This window comes from Chiloscyllium plagiosum, chromosome 2 (genome assembly GCF_004010195.1).
Source record: "Chiloscyllium plagiosum isolate BGI_BamShark_2017 chromosome 2, ASM401019v2, whole genome shotgun sequence".
Lineage (NCBI taxonomy): Eukaryota > Metazoa > Chordata > Chondrichthyes > Orectolobiformes > Hemiscylliidae > Chiloscyllium > Chiloscyllium plagiosum.
The window spans coordinates 30164931-30183727 of record NC_057711.1 but is presented as its reverse complement, the minus strand read 5'-3'; the positions used below and the strand labels follow the sequence as shown (position 1 = coordinate 30183727).

Here is an 18797-nt window from a genome sequence, read left to right as displayed (position 1 = left end):
GTGTTGACACATGTTTAACATGAAGAATTTCATTCTCATCCAAGCCCCAATGTTAGACATCTAACAGAAAACAATTGGAGAGATTGAGACAAGTGACAGAAAGACAGAGCTGAAAGTCTCAGAGATAGAGGTCTGCAGATGCTGGAGATCAGGAAAATTGAGTTTCAGGCCGGAGCCCTTCATCCTGATGGAGAGATCCAGCCTGAATCGTCAATTTTCCTACTCCTTGGATGTTGCCTGACCTGCTGTGCTTTTCCAGCAACACACTCTCAGAGCTGGGAGTCTGTAGACTGTTTGTGAAATGTGCCCCTAGATCAGTGGGACAAAATCATCAAGGACAGCTTGTAGATGGAGAAAGGACAGGAGCTAAGGTTAGATCTGTCGCCTCTCCAGATGCAGAGATGAGAAGAATATGATTGTTAGAGATGCTTTAGCAGTGACAGGTCAGCATGGTGACTCAGTGGTTAGCTAGCATCACTGCCTCACCGCCAAGAACCTGGGTTCTATTCCAGTCTTGGGCAAACCTCTATGTAGACTTTGCACATACTCCCTGTGTCTCCCTTGCTCTTCCGGATGTTCTGGTTTCTTCCTACAATCCAAAGCTGCTTTGGTTAGGTGGATTGGCCATGCAGAGCTACAGGGATAGGGTAGGATGTGAGTCTTGGTTGGATTCTCTTCAGGGGGCTGGTGTGAACTTGATGGGCTGAATGGCCTGCTACCACAATGTAGGGATTCTTTGATTCTAGATAGAAATACTAATACAAAACTTAAGTCCAACTGTGTTAGTCCCTGTAGAGCGAGTGTTGGAAGAGGACAAATAATGCAGAGAGGTTGAGGAAGAATAATTTAACATGGTCACAGCGACTAGATTGACATCACATTTGAAGAATGTGCAAACTTTCACCATGAAGTTGTTTGGAGATTAATCCCTTGCTGGACACAGTTGCTGCCAGTCCATGTATATTCATGTCCCTCTGCTTTCCTGATACATTAATAATTCACAGTAAGCTACCAATATGAAAGAATCAAAAGTAGCATTTAGGACTACTGTAGTCAAATTGATGAAGTTGCTCATCAGTCATGTTATACATTTTTCTAACAGCATTGGTCCTGGTGATGTTTTCATGTTTTGATGACTGGCCCATTATTTATCATTCCCAGCCTGGACTCTGTTAGGATAATTGCCCTGTAACACTTTGAATGTGGATTGACTTCTTCAGTTTGGCATCCACCAGTGATCATGTTCTTTATGTGGGGAGGGTGTAGGTTAGCATGAAGGTCGATCACTGTAAGACGTTTGTATAGAAGTCTGAATTTCTGTGTGTTTGCATGTATCTGTAACAGTGATGCTTGAACCTAGGTATCCCCAGTTTGATCAATGGAAAGAATGAAGAAAATTTTTAAACCTCATTAGTATTACATCGTGTGTGATATCAGCATTGATGTAACACCCTCTCTTCAATTACTTCCAGGAAACAGCTTGATAACGTTTGTGTCAGAGCCTCTTAAAGCTCACAACTGCTGGGATTAACGTTTTCTTTCTATGATTCTGTGATTCTATTTGTGATCTCTTATTAAGAGTTTCTGGTCTGGGCCAGGGAGAAAAATCATGGCCCCTAGTGATTTTCCTGTTTTTCACCCCTTATTCCTTGCTACTCTTTTTCACACCCCTGACAAACCTTTGCTCAATCAGTCATTAATGTTATTAATTTTATGTCTGAGATACCTTTTTGTTAACAAAGGTATTAAGAGATGCACACATGGAGTTGGGCAACAGATAAGCGATGTTCCTGTTGAATGACAGAACAGGCTGGAAAGGTTGAATGGACTATTGCTATATAGCCTCTACACTCTCTCTTGTATTTTCACTCTCAGCCTTTTACCCCACCCCCTCTCTCTCACTGTCTGACTTCCATGTCTCTCTCTTTCTCTCTCTCTCTGTCTCTCTCTCCCCCAAACTCTCTTCTACCCATTCTCCCTCCCTCTTGCTCAACCCCCTCTCTCCCTCCCTCTTAATCCCTTCTTTCCCTTTTTGTCATTTTCCCCTTCTGTCTTCCAGCCTAGAGCCAGCCTGTGTAAGTGACTCCTCCTGGGCCCCCCTGATGCTCAGTCGCATGGTTCTGCAGACCACAGGGAGTACAGAGAGAGGACCAGCCTGTGTTTGGAGGAGCAGCTCTTCAGAGTCTCTTCACTCAACTCTTGCTGTGCCCTGATTGAATTTCCCCACACACACTGCTGTTTATAGGGCCAGACCACTACACCCACAGCTTTAAGCACCCCTTCCCCCTGCCTTAAACACTTACACTCACATTTGCATTCACTCACTCCCTCTGTTTCTCTCTCTCTCTCACACACACAAACACACGCACACACATACAAAGACCACACACACTGTCTCTCTTACACACACAATCACACTCACACACAAACTCACACACGCATTAATATTCACACGTACTCACACTCACACGCACATTCACTCTCCCACTCACACACACACATTCACATTCACACTCACTCACACACATATGTACTCACATACACTCACATTAACATTTACACACACATACACATTTACACTCACTCTCTCACACACACATGCTCACACGCACTCTCACATACACATACACACAGATTCTCACTCTCACACCCACCAGATGTCCTCAGAGTGATTACACTTTCAACAGCTGCTCTTTGCCATTGGTGAGTGTTCTTCCTCTCTTATGCTGGAGGAAGAGAATGCAGCCCTCTCTCCCAGGCATTGCTCCTGATGGTTCATGTGTTCAAAGGCTAATCTCCTCGTGGCCTCTTTTCAATTGTAGGTGGCCCAGAGACCAGTCCCTTGACTGGAAAAACTGACCCTTGTGAATTTATTTACCCACTAGACATATTGCCTTAAAAATAAAGTCACTATAGTCTTATCGGACCATAGGCCTGCTCTCTCATTCAAGAGAGACGACTGGTGATGGTTTAACCTGAGAGTCATCACACCTCGTGTGAGGGGAGAGGTTGAGAAGGAGGGGCCTACATAGTAACCTCAGCCAGTGTGGAAATTGAAGTCAGGCTGTTGGTATCTCTGCATCACAAACCAACCAGCCATATTGTCTTTGACCACGGGAAGTGAGCTTTTGATGATTGGGACCTTTAAGTTTCTGATCAGCAGGACTGGATGAAATAGCCTGTTATCTTATTCAGATTAAAGTCTCATTTCCTGCTTATTAAATAGACATCTTTCTCTGTGAATATTCTGATTGGGTGTTTTAGTTTACGGCTGGCAGTAAATCCAGCTGCGATTTATTTGACCAGGGTGATTCTCCTTGTGGGCAGTAATCAGCAGTAATTACTGCTCTAAACATGAACGTCTGGAAGTTGGAAACAGATTCCTAATGTTGTTCCTTATTTTTAATAGGTCATAAATAGCAATATGCGACATGAATAATAATTCACCGATTACCATTTCCAGATGACAGATTGGGATTGGAAACATATGAAATGACAATGCAAAAAGACTGTAGCACAGTCAAGCTGTTCAGAAGGACTGAAGCATGCTAGCCAAGCTCAGGTGGTTCACTCACATCATCTGAAATCTGAGATAATAGCCTGCTTATTATTCAGCTCAGGCACTCCGAGTGTCAGTGCCCTGTTACAGTTTCAGTCAACTTTCAAAAGTTTTTTATAAGTTTGGAGTTGTGCCAAAGTTGCTTTATTCTATTGAATTGTAATTTCAAACACAAGTGGTGACTCCCCTCACCTATTCCACGTCTGCTGTAGTTGGACTTTGTGGGGGACATGTAGAGTCTCGCTAACCCACTACTTTCCTGGCCACTCCTCTGACCTGTTCCCCCTATTAAAGGAGGGGATAAGCTGTCAGGCAGCTCACCTGCCCTGAGGGTTATTCAGGCCCCTAAGAAAGGGCTTCATTCTGCCTCCGCCAAAATAGTTTGCCCATGGGAGGGTGAGGGAGGGCAAGGCGAGCAATCCAGCAGCGTTTGCTGGCAGGAAGGAAGAATTGTACAATCAGTATAGATTAAATGAGGCCCTTTGGCCCATCGAGTCTGTACTGACTAAACTGTTCTAAATTTACACTAGTGAGAGTGTGGTGCTGGAAAAGCACAGCAGGTCAGGCAGCATCCGAGGAGCAGGAGAATCGACATTTCGGGCATAGGTCCTTCATCAGGAATGAGGCTTGTGAGCCAGGGGTGGCTGAGAAATAAATGGAAGGGGTGGGGTTGGGGTTGGGGTTGGGGGAAATCCCAGATGACCGTTTTCCAAGATCGCAATTTCCCTTCCCACATGGTTGACAATGCCCTCCAACGCATCTCCTCCACTTCCTGCGCCACCCCCTTGAACCTGACCTCTCCCAACACAAGAAGGACAGAACTCCCCTGGTCCTCACCTTCCACCCCATTAACCTCTGTATACATCGCATCATCCTCCATCATTTCTGCCATCTACAAACAGACCCCACCACCAGATATATTTTTTCCTCCCCACCTCTATCAGTGTTCCGAAAAGACCATTCCCTCCACAACTCTCTCGTCAGGTCCACACACCCCCACCAGCAACACCTCTCTCCTGGCACCTTCCCCTGCCACCGGAGGAAGTGCAAAATCTGCACCCATATCACTCCCCTCACCTGCACCCAAGACCCCAAAGGGATCCTTCCACATCTGACAGAAATTTACCTGTACCTCCACCAATGTCATCTACTGTATCCATTGCACCCGATGTGGTCTCCTATGCAGGAAACAGGATGCCTCCTTGCAGATCATTTCAGAGAAAATCTCTGGGACACCTGCACCCACCAACCCCACTGCCCTGTGGCTGAACACTTCAACTCCCCTTCCCCCTCCATCAAGGACATGCAGGTCTTGGGACTCCTCTGTCGCCAAACTCTAACCACCTGACACCTGGTAGAAGAACACATCATCTTCCACCTTGGGACCCTGCAGCCACACGGGATCAATGTGGATTTCAAAAGTTTCTTCATTTCCCCTCCCCCACATTATCCCAGTCCCAAACCTCCAACTCAGGCATCGTCCTCCTGACCTGTCCATCATCTTTCCCATCTATCCGCTCCATCCTCCTGTCTGACCTATCACCTTCTCCATCACCTTCGTCTACCTATTGCATTCTCAGCTACCTTCCCATTCCGCACCCCCCCAAACCCCCAAACCCCACCCCACTCCACCTCCGTCCCATTTATCTCTCCGGCTTCTGGCTCACAAGTCTCATTCCTGATGAAGGGCTTATGCCCGAAATGTCGATTCTCTTGCTTCTCGGATACTGCCTGACCTACTGTGCTTTTCCAGCACCACCCTCTCGACTCTAATTTCCAGCATCTGCAGTCCTCACTTTCTCCTAGTAAATTTACACTCGCCCCATAGCCCTGGATTTATGCCATCTCAAATGCTCAAGTACCTTTTTAAAGGTCGTGAGGTTTCCTGCCTCAACTGCCCTCCTAGGCTATGCATTCCAGACCTTCTGGGGAAAAATGTTTTCCTCAAATCCCCTAAAAACTTCCTACCCTTCACCTTAAAATTATATTCCCTTGTCGACCTTTCAACTAAAGGGAACAGTTTGTTCCTATCCACCATGTCCATACCTGTCATAATCTTATAGACCTCGAGCAGGTCCGCTCTCAGCTTTCTCTGCCCTAAAGAAAACAACTCAGGCTTATCAAGCCTCATGGCTAAACTTTCCATTCCAGACCACATTCTGACAAATCTCTGTCTGTACCTCCTCCAGGGCAATTACGTCCTTTCTGTAGCGTGGTGACCAGAACTGCACTCAGTACCCCAACTGTGCCTAACCAAACTCTTGTACAACTCCAACATAACGTCCTTGCTTCTATCATCTATACTTTGTCTGATAAAGGCACCCCTTCTTATCCACCATATTAACCTGTCCTGCCACCTTCAGAGATCTGTGGACAAGCACCCCAAGATCCCTCTGTTCCTCTGAGCTTCCTAGTGTCCTACCATTCATGACATACCTCTCTGTCTGTTACTCTATCAAAGTGCACTTTGGAAGACCTTCGACATTGCTGTCAACCACCTGGTCAATCTTTGTGTCATCTGTAAACGTCCTTATCACCCCACCCGCCACATTCTCATCTGCATTGTTTATGAACTTCACAAACATTGGGGGAGCCAGCACTGATCACTGTGGTACACCACTGTTCACAGGCCTCCAGTAACACAAACAGTCTTCTATCACTGCCCTCTGTCTCCTACTGCTAAGCCAATTTCCAATTCACATTACAGCACTGGAGGTGGCTATATGGCCCATCATGTTCACGTCAAGTAACAAAGGTTTGACAACACTAATCCTATTTTCGAGCATTTGACCCATAGCCCTATTGCAATGGAAGTGAATATCTAAAAGTTGCTGAAATGTTGCAAACATTTCTGACTCAAACACTCATTCAGACAAAGTTAAAAATCACACAACACCAGGTTATAGTCCAGCAGGTTATTTGGAAGGACTAGCTTTCGGAGCGCGGTCCATGCTTCGAAAGCTAGAGCTTCCAAATAAACCTGTTGGACTATAACCTGGTGTTGTGTGATTTTTAACTTTGTCCACCCCAGTCCAATACCAACTCCTCCACATCATGACTCATTCAGATAACAGGGTTCCAGACTCCTGCCACCCACTGAGTGAAAAACTTTCTCCTCAACTCTCCTCCTACCTTCTATATTTTAGCTTAAATCCAAGCTGCCTCGGTATTGACCACCTCTAATAGTGTTTACCTGTCCACTCTATCTTTGCCCCTCATAATCTTATACACCACTACCAGGACCCCTCTCAACTTTCACTGTTCCAAGTAAAACAACCCCAGTCTATCCAATCTTTCTTCATAGTTCAACTCAGGAACTATCCTGGTAAATCTCCTCTGTAACCTCTCTAGTGCAATCATTAGAATGCACTTTATTTGATCACACTGCCAAAAAAGTTTTCCTTCTCCCTTGTCCCTTCCCCCCATGAATTTCCTCTCTGCCTCCGGCACTCTCCCATGCCTCACCTCAATGGAATCTACCATCTGTGCAAATCCAAAGTCCACCCTTATCTAAGTCTAGGAGACATCTTCATTTCTTCCTCGGGACTGCTTGTAATCCAAGTGGTGAAAGCTACTCTCTTATGGTGCTACAGCTGCTGGTCTATGAGATTGTCTGACAGTTCCCCTAGACTGGGACTTACCTGGCACTGTGGAATCGAAGTCTTACTCTAATCTAATTATGGACACCTCCACAGCTGTGAAGCAGCCAAATTTCATATCACATGATGCTGATCATGACTTTTAGCTCAGAGGAGGCAGATAACCCAAACTCCACAAAATCTGCCCCAAAGAAATTTCTGATCCCAATCCTCTCCAAGGTGAGAGCCTGGGATCTGCTGAGGTTTTGCATGGTGCTTTATAAATACAAATCTTTCCTTTATTCTTTTCCGTTGATCCAAATTATTGAAGAAAACCATTGGCATCGGTCCCTTTTGGCTTTGTCTCTGATACCTTCTGTCTAAACTGTGTGTCAGTCAGCTCTATAATTCCTACACCCTGGGTGCTGTGCTGTATCAGGAGACCCAGTCGGCGTCCCCTGCTCACTGGCTTCATCCAGATGGGGCTGAGAGTCCAATTTCAACCAGGACGAGAGCTTTGTGTGTTCAAAACGTTCCTGTTGCGGATTTGTCAATGGAGCTCCTCCACTCTGTCCGTTTCTTTTTGTTTTTTTCTCCCCCATCACGATATTTTTTCTCGTTATCTTTTTACCTACTCTTGGGAAATAAGGCAGGGCAGGTGACTGAGGTGTCAGTGGGGGAGCACTTTGGGGCCAGTAACCATAATTCTATTAGATTTAAAACAGCGATGGAAAAGGATAGACCAGACCTAAAAGTTGAAGTTCTAAATTGGAGGAAGGCCAATTTTGACGATATTAGGCAAGAACTTTCAAAAGCTGATTGGGGCAAATATTCATAGGTAAAGAGACGGGTGGAAAATGGGAAGCCTTCAGAAATGAGATAATGAGAATCCAGATAAAGTATATTCCTGTTAGTGTGAAAGGAAAGGCTTGTAGGTATAGGGAATGCTGGATGACCAAAGAAATTGAGGGTTTGGTTAAGAAAAAGAAGGAATCATATGTCAGGCATAGACAGGATAGATCGAATGAATCCATAGAAGAGTATGAAAGCAGTAGGAGCATACTTAAGAGGGAAATCAGGAGGGCAAAAAGGGAAGATGAGATAGCTTTGGCAAATAGAATTAAGGAGAATCCAAAGGGTTTTTCCAAATATATTAAGGACAAAAGGGTAACTAGGGAGAGAATAGGGCCCCTCAAAGATCAGCAAGGCAGCCTTTGTGTGGAGCCGTAGAAAATGGGGGAGATACTAAACGAATACTTTGCATCAGTATTTACTGTGGAAAAGGATATGGAAGATATAGAATGTAAGTAAATAGATGGTGACACCTTTAAAAATGTCCATATTACAGAGGAGGAAGTGCTGGATGTCTTGAAACACATAAAGGTGGACAAATCCCCAGAACCTGATCAGGTGTACCCTAGAACTCTGTGGGAAGCTAGAGAAGTGATTGCTGGGCCTCTTGCTGAGATATTTGTATCATCGATAGTCACATTTGAAGTGCCAGAAGACTGGAGGTTGGCTAACATGGTGCCACTGTTTATGAAGGGTGGTAAGGACAAGCCAGGAAACTATAGACCAGTGAGCCTGACGTCAGTGTTGGGCAAGTTGTTGGAGGGAATCCTGAGGGACTAGATGTACATGTATTTGGAAAGGCAAGGACTGATTAGGGATAGTCGACATGGCTTTGTGCGTGGGAAATCATGTCTCATAAACTTGATTGAGTTTTTTGAGGAAGTAACAAAGAGGATTGATGAGAGCAGAGCAGTAGATGTGATCTAGATGGACTTCAGTAAGGCATTCGACAAGGTTCCCCATGGGACACTGATTAGCAAGGTTTGATCTCACGGAATACAAGGAGAACTAGCTATTTGGATACAGAACTGGCTCAAAGGTAGAGGACAGAGGGTGGTGGTGGAGGGTTGTTTTTCAGACTGAAGGCCTGTGACCAGTGGAGTGACACAAAGATCAGTGCTGGGTCCTCTACTTTTTGTCATATACATAAATTATTTGATGTGAGCATAAGAGGTACAGAATAGGAAGGGTTTGGAGGGATATGGGCTCGGTGCTGGCAGGTGGGACTAGATTGGGTTGAGATATCTGGTCGGCATGGACAGTTTGGACTGAAGGGTCTATTTCCATTCTATACATCTCTATGATTCTATGACCTCCCATCCTCTTGTAGTATTGGCAATGTCTGGGGTGAAAGCCAATATGGACCCCTGGCCTCAGCATGGATTCAAACTCCTTGCCTCAGCACGGACATGAACTCCCGGCCTCAGCGCGGACATGAACTCCCGGCCTCAGCGCAGAACCGAACTCCCGGCCTCAGCACAGACTCAGCATCCCGGCCTCAGTGCGGACTCGAACGCCCGGCCTCAGCACAGACTCAGCCTCCTGGCCTCAGCATGGACTCAAACTCCCGCCCTCAGCACAGACTTAGACTCGCAGCCTTGACAAGGACTCAAACTCTTGGCCTCAGCATGAACATGAACTCCCAGACTCAGCCCAGATTCAGACTCCTGGCCTCAGTGTGGACTCAAACTCCTGGCCTCAACAAGGACTCAGCCTCCTGGCCTCAGTGCGGATTCGAACACCCGTCCTGAGCACAGACTCAGCCTCCTGGCCTCAGCGTGGACTCAAGCTCCCAGCCTCAATGTGGACTCAACCTCCTGGCACGCCAAGCCTCAAGGTGTAGCCCCACGGGGTCTGGGTTGGAAGGACTGTTATTCTGAACTCTTATTTGTCTATTTTTCTAATTTATTGCTGGACTTTTTCTTTCTTTCTTCTTTTAATTTTTCCCACTCAGAATTTGTACTTAAAAATCCTTCGTACCCAAGTGCTGGTAAGTGGTGACTTGTAAACCTTCCACTGCACTCATGTGAGTCCATGTGACAATAAGCTAATTCTAATTCTAGAAAGTTACAATCCTTCATCTTTTTCTCATCATTTTCTGGGGGGTCTAACAGAATCAGTAACTTGTATGAAGGCCTAACTATAACATGCATTTCAGATGATCGAGCATAAAATAAAGTACCATTTAAAAATAACAAAGTTAAACCAATTTTTCATAGGATGACCTTTTATGATTGTATGGTTGTTATGTTGTAGAGAAATTTATAACATAACATTGCACTTTTACTTGCTGCCACCAGGTGATGTCATTGCCTCACTTTCCTGTAGTATACACTAGGAAAATGATACCCTTGTAAACATCTCCTACCCTGATTGTTGCCAGGCCTCAGGATTCTCTTTAAAATAGATCTATTTTTATTTTGGGAAACAAAGGAACAAAATTTGGTGAATGTACAGTGAAGGTTGGAAAGGAGATGTCCAGGTGGTATTATTGCTAGACCTATTGATTCAGAGGAATGGGGAATGTTCTGCGGGACACAGGTTTGAATCCGGCCAGAGCAGATGGTGTCATTTGAAATCAGTCTAAATAAAAATCTGGAATTAAGAATCTATTAATGACCGTGAAACTGTTGCCAATTGTTGGGGAAGCCTATCTGATTCACTAATGCCTTTTAGAGAAGCAAGCTGCTGTTCTTGCTTAGTCTGGCCTACATATGACTCCAAACCCAGACCAACATGGTTAACTCTTAACTGCCCTGTGGGTAATTAGGAATGGGCAATAAATACTGACCTAGCCATTGACACCCACATCTATAAACGAATTAAACAAATTAAAGCATAGTAGTAACAGGCAACTTGTGAAGAAAGGATAGTCTGGGTAGAGTCAAAATATACTCTTAACAAGGGGAAAGACCAGGCAAACAAATCCAGAGCTTCCTGGATGATGGAAGTGATAGCAAATAAAGTGAAGAAAATGAAGTGTGCTTATCATAGATTGTCAGTTAATAAAACAGAAAACAGGCTAAATGTAAAAGTTTCCAGGGGATTTGTCAAAATAAAGAGAGTGAATGAGAAGACACTAGCAGCTGCCAGGAAAAGGAATCCCAAAATCCTCTACAAGCATATAAATGGTAAAAGGAGGGACTATAAAGAGGATACATGCATGAATTCAGAAGATGTGGCTAAAGTATTAAGCAAAAGCTTTCAGTCTGTCTTTATGAAGGAAAACCCTGTTGCCCAATCTTAGTGAAAGATGAGCTATTCCAGACACTTGAAGAATTTAAATTGATACTGAGGAGCTGCTTGTAGTTAAAATGTATAAGGCACCAGGACCAGATGAAATGCAGCTACAGATATTAAGGAAAGTGAGAGTGGAAATTGTGGAGGCACTGGCCATAATTTTCCAATCTCCCTTACACTCAAGAATGGAGACAAAAGCCTGGAAAATTGCCAATGTTACACCTTTGTTGGAAGAAGGGTATAAAGGTAAGCCTAACAACTATAGGTCTGTCATTTTAGCCTAAGTGGTCTGGAAGTCAATGGTCCTTTATGTAAATGTCAGATATAAGATGTGCCAGCACTCTCTTGTTAAGGATAAATCATGTTTAACTAACTTGCTGGGGTTCTTCAATGACGGAGCAGTAAAGTTTAATGAGGGTTGTTTTTTTATTCACTCATGGGATGTGGATGTCACTGCCTGGACCAGCATTTATTGCCTATCCGTTGTTGCCCATGAGAAGGTGGTGGTGAGCTGCTTTCTTGAACTTGTGCAGTCCATGTACAAAAGATGGATCTACATGCCATTAGAATTTTGACCCAATGACAGTGAAGGAACAGTGATATATTTCCAAGTTGAGTGGCTTGGGGAGGAACTTGCTTGTGGTGATGTTCCATCTATCTTCTGCCCTTGTCCTTCTAGATGGCTGTGGGTTTGGAAAATGCTGTCAAAGGATCCTTGATGACTTTCTGCAGTGCATACTGTAGATAGTAGACGCTGCTGCTACTGAGCATGTACTGCGCAGTAATGCTGTTGATGTACAAAATTATGAGGGGCATGGATCAGGTAAATAGGCAAAGTCGTTTCCCTGGGGTCGGGGAGTCCAGAACTAGAGGGCATAGGTTTAGGGTGAGAGGGGAAAGATATAAAAGAGACCTAAGGGGCAACCTTTTCAGGCAGAGGGTGGTACGTGTATCGACTGAGCTGCCAGAGGAAGTGGTGGAGACTGGTACAATTGCAACATTTAAGAGGCATTTGGATGGGTATATGAATAGGAAGGGTTTGGAGGGATATGGACTGGGTGCTGGCAGGTGGGACTAGATTGGGTTAGGATATCTGGTCGGTGTGGACGGGTTGGACTGAAGGGTCTGGTTCCATGCTGTACATCTCCATGACTCTATGTATCTATGTATGCATGGATTTCCAAAAGGCTAAATGAATGCAAAATTGGGTTGTGGATGTTTGTTGGATTGCAGGAAGCTTTATAGTGGAGATCCCCAGCGTTTGATGTAATGAGCCCTGTTCTTCCTGATTATTGTAGACCTTGGTGTGTAGAGCACAATTTCAACATTGGTAATAGTACAAACATTGGAATATTGTGAAAGATAATATAAAACTTTAAAAGATCAATAGCAGGTTGGTAAAATGGATGGACCAGTGTGTCAAATGCAACATAATGCAGGGAAGTAATCAGTGATTAATTTGTGTAGAAAGAATGTGAGAGTGGAATAAAAAGTACAATTCTGAATGGGTGTAGCAGCATAGGTGTGTACATAAATCACCACAGAAGGTAGGATAGCTTAGGAGAGCATTTAAGAAAGCAAGCAGCTAGGCTTTATAAATAGGACATAGAGTACAAAAGCAAAAAACGATATTAAGCTTGTATAAAACACAGATTCCACTCTAACTGGATGGTGCATTACGTCCATTTCAGGGCACGATGTTTTAGGAAGGCTGTGAAGTCATTTGAGAAGGTGCAGAAAAGATTCACAAGAATGGTATTGTCGAACTTCAGTTACATAGAAGGATTGGAGAAGGTAGTGCTGTCTCGGTGAAGCAGAGAAGGTTGGGAGGAGATTTGACAGAGATATTCCAAATCATACAGTGTCTACGCACATCATTTCAAGACCCCTCAGGATCCTACATATTTCAATTAAGTCACAATTTTGTCATCTGAATTCCAGTGAACACAAGCATAACCTACCCATCCTTTTCCAATAAGGAGTAATGGTGGATGACCTGTAGTTTCCTACTTTCTGTTTTGTTTTTTGAGTAAATTTGCTCATTTCCAATTTAAAGGACCCTTCTTTGATTCTAGGGAATTTTGCAAAACTAAATCAGTGCATCAATTATCACACTAACTGCTTCTTTTAAGATCCTGATGTGGAGTGATTGTTTTAAGAACAGAAGTTGATTTGGTTGTGTCTTTATGCATTGAAATTTAGAAGAATGAGAGGCGACCTTATTAAAATAAGAGTCTTATTGGGCTTGACAGGGTAGATGTAGAGAAGTTGTTTCTCCTTGTGAAAGAGTCTAGGACCAGGGCCAAATCTCAGGATTAAGACAGAAATGAGGAGCAATTTATTCCCTCAGTGAATGGTGAATCTATAGAATTCCTTACTACAGTAGGCTGTTGAGCCTGGGTCTGAAAGTGTATTCAAGACTGAGATAGATGTTTAATCAGTGAAGGGAATGAGGGTATGCAGATAAGATAGGGAAGTGAAGTTGAGGATTAACGGATCAGCCAATGTGTTATTGAACAATGAAGCAGACTTGCCTCGAAGTTGATCAGAAATGTATTCAAGGCTCATTTAGAGAAAATTTTGATTGTGAAAGGAATAGGGTAGAGGCAATAAAGTGGAATTAAGGACATATCAGATGATTTCATTGAATAGTGGATCAGACTACAGGGGCTGATTAGCCTACAGCTATTTCTAATTCTTGTGCTTTTATGCCAAGGTTCTGTTCTGTGGAAATTCTCTGTGGATTTACTTTGTTACCTCTCTGTTTACTCTCACAAACCTATTCAAGATGATGAAAATCAGCCACATCCACCCAGCCATCCAACACTCCCGTGATCACCCTGCTGCCTTGGCATTCATTGTTTTGTCTTCAATATAGACACCTTTTGTTATCATGAAGCAAGTGAGGATTGGTACGAGATACATGTCACTGTAGTTGCTCCAACTCTTGCACCACTCTGCTGATCCCAAATCCAATTGAATTCATAGTGTCCTAGAGTGCAGAAGGAGGCTACACAGCCTAACCTGGCTGTGTTAGTGCAACTAGCCCCACTGCACTCATTGCTCTTCCTTTGCTCTTCCTTTGCTGCGCTTCTCCAGCAACACATTTCCAGCTCTTCCTTTGTAACCCTGCAAGGGCTTTTTATTGGACATTCCTTAAAATGTACTTATTTTATGTAACAGACTGGTTGTAGAGATGCATCCAACTCCTGAAAATGATATAATTGTAGATTTAATAATTTTTTTCTAGGATGCTGTTGAGGAGATGAAGTTTGTCCTTGGAGGGCCTATCTCTAAAGTGGCAGCACTTCAGGATTGCATGTTGCAACAAAGCGATTCTGCTGGTATTACAGGTAAGTTGGCAACAGGGTGATACCTACAAGCATCAGGAGTTTCATACCTACTAGCGGAACAGAGAAACACAGGCAATTGTTTCTGTGCTGGTTGAGGAAGACCTAATCAGCCTAACCTCACATGCAGTTTTTGATCCATAACTGTGTTTGTTACAGAATCATAAGGTGCATGTCCAAATGTACAGAGGGGATCCCTCTCTACCCCCCACCCTTTTAGTTAGTGTGTTCCAAACCCCATCAATCTCTGGGTGAAACAAATGACCCAATTGCCCTCTAAACATTATACAAAAACTTAAAAGCCACGACCCCCTGGTTCCAGGCCACCATCAACAGAAATAGATTCTTCAAGTCCATTCTGTTTAAGGCCTGCAATTGATTAACCCAGTTGGTTCAAAAACTGATCGGATAATGCCAAGTAATGCCTTAAAGCATGGGTTCAATTCCCTCACTGAGATTACCATGAAGGACTCTCCTTCACAATCTGTCCCCTCACCTGAGGTGTGGTGACCCTCAAAATAAACCACCACCAGTTGTCTCGTTGTCTCTTTGTCTGTCTCTCTCTCTCTCTCTCTGTATCCAGTCTCCCTCCTGTCTGTCTCTCTCTCTCTCTCTGTATCCAGTCTCCCTCTCTCTCTCTGTATCCTGTCTCTCTCTCTCTCTCTATCCAGTCTCTCTCTCTCTATCCAGTCTTTCTCTCTCTCTAATGAGAAAGGAAGCCTTATAGGATGATGGTAACTTTTATTTATGCACCTCATTTAAATTTCCCATCAGCCTCCTAGGAAACGATTCTAGCCTATCCAATACTTGCCCTAAACATTTTCAGTCCTGGAACCATCTTCATAAATCTGCTTTGAATCCTTCCCAGTCTTGTCTCATCCTTTCTGTAATATGGTTACTGTGCTGTAACTGTGGCCTAACTTTTTATTTGAGGCCTTAGGTAATTAAGGAAAGTATTGTGTTCTTCACCTTAATTGTCCATCCTGCAACCTTTAGAGCTCTGTGCACTCTAAGGTCTCTTTATTACCCTATACTTCTCAGAATTCTACTATTTGCTTTGTATTCCTTTGCCCTGTTTGTCCTCCATAAATGCATTACCTTTCACTTCTGCAGACTGTATGAAATTCCATTTGATACTTTTCAGCCCATCTGAACAGTCAGTTGAAATATCGATTCTCATGCTGCTCAGATGCTGTGTTTTTCCAACGCCACACTTTTCAACTCTTGACTCTCCAGCATCTGCAGTCCTCACTTTCTCTCAGTTGATATTATGCAGTGTGCAGCTTCATGGTCAGCCTGTTTTATATAATCTGTGAACTTCTTAACTATGAATGATATCTAAGTCATTAATGTATGTCCCTTACATCAGAATGCCTGGTATTGATCCCCGTGGAACACTACTGGTGACGGTCTTCCAGTTACAACCTTTGCTGCCTGAAACTGAGTCTGTCTTGGATTCAATTCTGAACACTGTCAGGCTGACCTACTTGCTAGTTTATATATCATGCTTAAAGACAAATTCTCTAATAACTCCTATCCAAGGTATCGCTGAGAATTATAAATGCCACATATAGTGTTTTCCCCAGATTTGTACTCCAGATATAATGCTTTCATCATCGAATGTCCATCCAAAATAAGGGAGGAGAAGCTTATTGTAAGATGAGAATTCTCTCCCCTGCTCATTGTAAAATGAATGCTCTCCACTGCTCATTGTGTTGCATGAGCTATCCGAGCATGTTGCTATCACCATTATATATTTTCTGGAAGTGACCTACAGGCCTTGCTTGACTTACGGGCCTACTGTGGTAACAGAAAACCACTAGCAAGAAGAGATCTGGTCTTAATCAAGATATAGTTTATTTCATGATAGCAACTAGGTACAAATCATACTGCTAACTTGTCCATAGAATCCCTACATTGTGGAAACAGCCATTAGGCCAAATAAGTCCACTCCGACCCTCCAAAGAGTATCCCACCCAGACCCATTCCTCTACCCTATTACTTTTACATTTCCAATGACTAATACACCTAACCTACATATCCCTGAACACTATGGGCAATTTAGCATGGCCAATTCACCTAACCTGCACTTCTTTGGACTGTGGGAGGAAACCAGAGCACCCGGAGGAAACCCACACAGACACGGGGAGAATGTGCAAACTCTACACAGACAGCCACCCAAGGCTGGAATCAAACCGAGGTCCTTGGCGCTGTGAGGCAGCAGTGCTAACCACTGAGCCACTGTGCCGTCCCATGGGCTTCTCACTAGCCCTCCAGGGTCAGGAGCCCTCCAGGGTCTGCTGTCCTTAATTGCATGGCAAGCATGCTCTTTAGTCATTAATTGGTCATTGAGTGACGCCTGCTGATGGAAACATTGTGTGTGCTGAAGGCTCAGAATTCCTCCTGATGCTAAGCTCCCAAAATGAAACTTCAGCTCTTTTCTTCCACAGAAAATCACCATGGGGATATTGGGCAGCTTATTTCTTAAAAAAAAAATGATGCTCGAGATACTTTGAGGAAATTGGATGAGGTGGTTTCTATTTAAAACCCGAATTTCTATCGTCTGAACTTGTCCTTGTGATCTAAATCTATATTGAACCAAATCTCTTTATGCTGCAGGTGATACCGGAAGACTCTTAGTCACCCAGATGACACAACTCAATCAACTGCTTGCAGAAATGAAACAGCTTCTCAGGCAGCAGGTAATGTGAAATCCACACTCGAAAAGCTCTTTGCCTTTAAGAGATGTCATTAAGTATCTTCGGTCTAAAGATCTGTAGAAGGAGCACATGACAATGTAAGTGCTGGGTTGTGCTCACTGGTAACCTTCACCCCTGGTTCTAGCAGATTTAACAGTGTTGGGTTATTGTTCCCTAGACTGATTGTCCTTCTGAGCTGGACAATGAGAAACACACTTTGTATGTTCCCTATTGATTGATGGATCCTCATCAGAGTCATCTTAGCCCTGGTAACATCTGGTCGATTTGATGCCACCATCTTTCCTCATATGAATCTACAAAATGGCTGGTTTAGTGTAGTAGAGGAAAATCACTTGGCAGTCTAATGAGAAAGGTTTTGATTTAAACAATATGCAATTTATTGCATAACAACTTAGTATGAGTTTCGCTGGTTCAATATACATTGTTACTAAATCTTAATTCCCAGCTTCTGTTTTTAGACATGGGCAGTGTTCATTGAGATATTTAATATTTGGTTCTTTATTCATTTCTTGCTAAATATTTTGTTCTTCTAAATGTACAACTAATTATTGTCTTCAATGAATGGAAATAAGATTTCTCCGGTTCAAGCTGAAGTATGTACTAAATAAGATCTTTGTTGATTATCATCTGCCATAGAGTCATAGTCATAGAGATGTACAGCATGGAAACAGGCCCGTCGGTCCAACCTGTCCATCCCAACCAGACATCCCAACCCAATCTAGTCCCACCTGCCAGCACCCAGCCCATATCCCTCCAAACTCTTCCTATTCATATACCCAGCCAAATGCCTCTTAAATGTTGCAATTGTACCAGCCTCCAACACTTCCCCTTGCAGCTCATTTCATACACGTACCACCCTCTGTGTGAAAACATTGCCCCTTCGGTCTCTTTTATATCTTTCCCCTCTCACCCTAAACCTATGTCCTCTAGTTCTGGATTCCCTGACCCCAGGGAAAAGACTTTGTCTATTTATCCTATCCATGCTCCTCATGATTTTGTAAACCTCTATAAGGTCACCCCTCAGCCTCTAACGCTCCAGGGAAAGCAGCCCCACCCTGTTCAGCCTCTCCCTATAGCACATATCCTCCAACACTGGCAACATTCTGGTAAATCTTTTCTGAACCCTTTCAAGTTTCACAACATCCTTCCGATAGGAAGGAGACCAGAATTGCATGCAATATTCCAACCGTGGCCTAACCAATGTCCTGTATAGCTGCAACATGACCTCCCAACTCCTGTACTCAATACTCTGACCAATAAAGGAAAGCATACCAAACACCTTCTTCAATATCCTATCTACCTGCAACTCCACTTTCAAGGAGCTATGAACCTGCACTCCAAGGTCTCTTTGTTCAACAACACTCCCTAGGACCTTACCATTAAGTGTATATGTCCTGCTAAGATTTGCTTTCCCAAAATGCAGCACCTCGCATTTATCTGAATTAAACTCCATCTGCCACTTCTCAGCCCATTGGCCCATCCTGTTGTAATCTGAGGT

At 43.7% G+C, this 18797-nt stretch overlaps 1 protein-coding gene across 1 annotated transcript in view; it reads left to right on the top strand.

Annotated features, from left to right (window-relative positions):
• LOC122558293 (thrombospondin-4-like) overlaps positions 1 to 18797 on the top strand; it is a 124684-nt gene that overhangs the window by 22496 nt on the left and 83391 nt on the right. Inside the window, exons 4-5 of the mRNA XM_043706705.1 lie at positions 14480 to 14582; positions 17199 to 17281. Of these exons, the coding sequence (XP_043562640.1) occupies positions 14480 to 14582; positions 17199 to 17281 (186 nt within the window). The remainder of the gene's footprint in view (positions 1 to 14479; positions 14583 to 17198; positions 17282 to 18797) is intronic.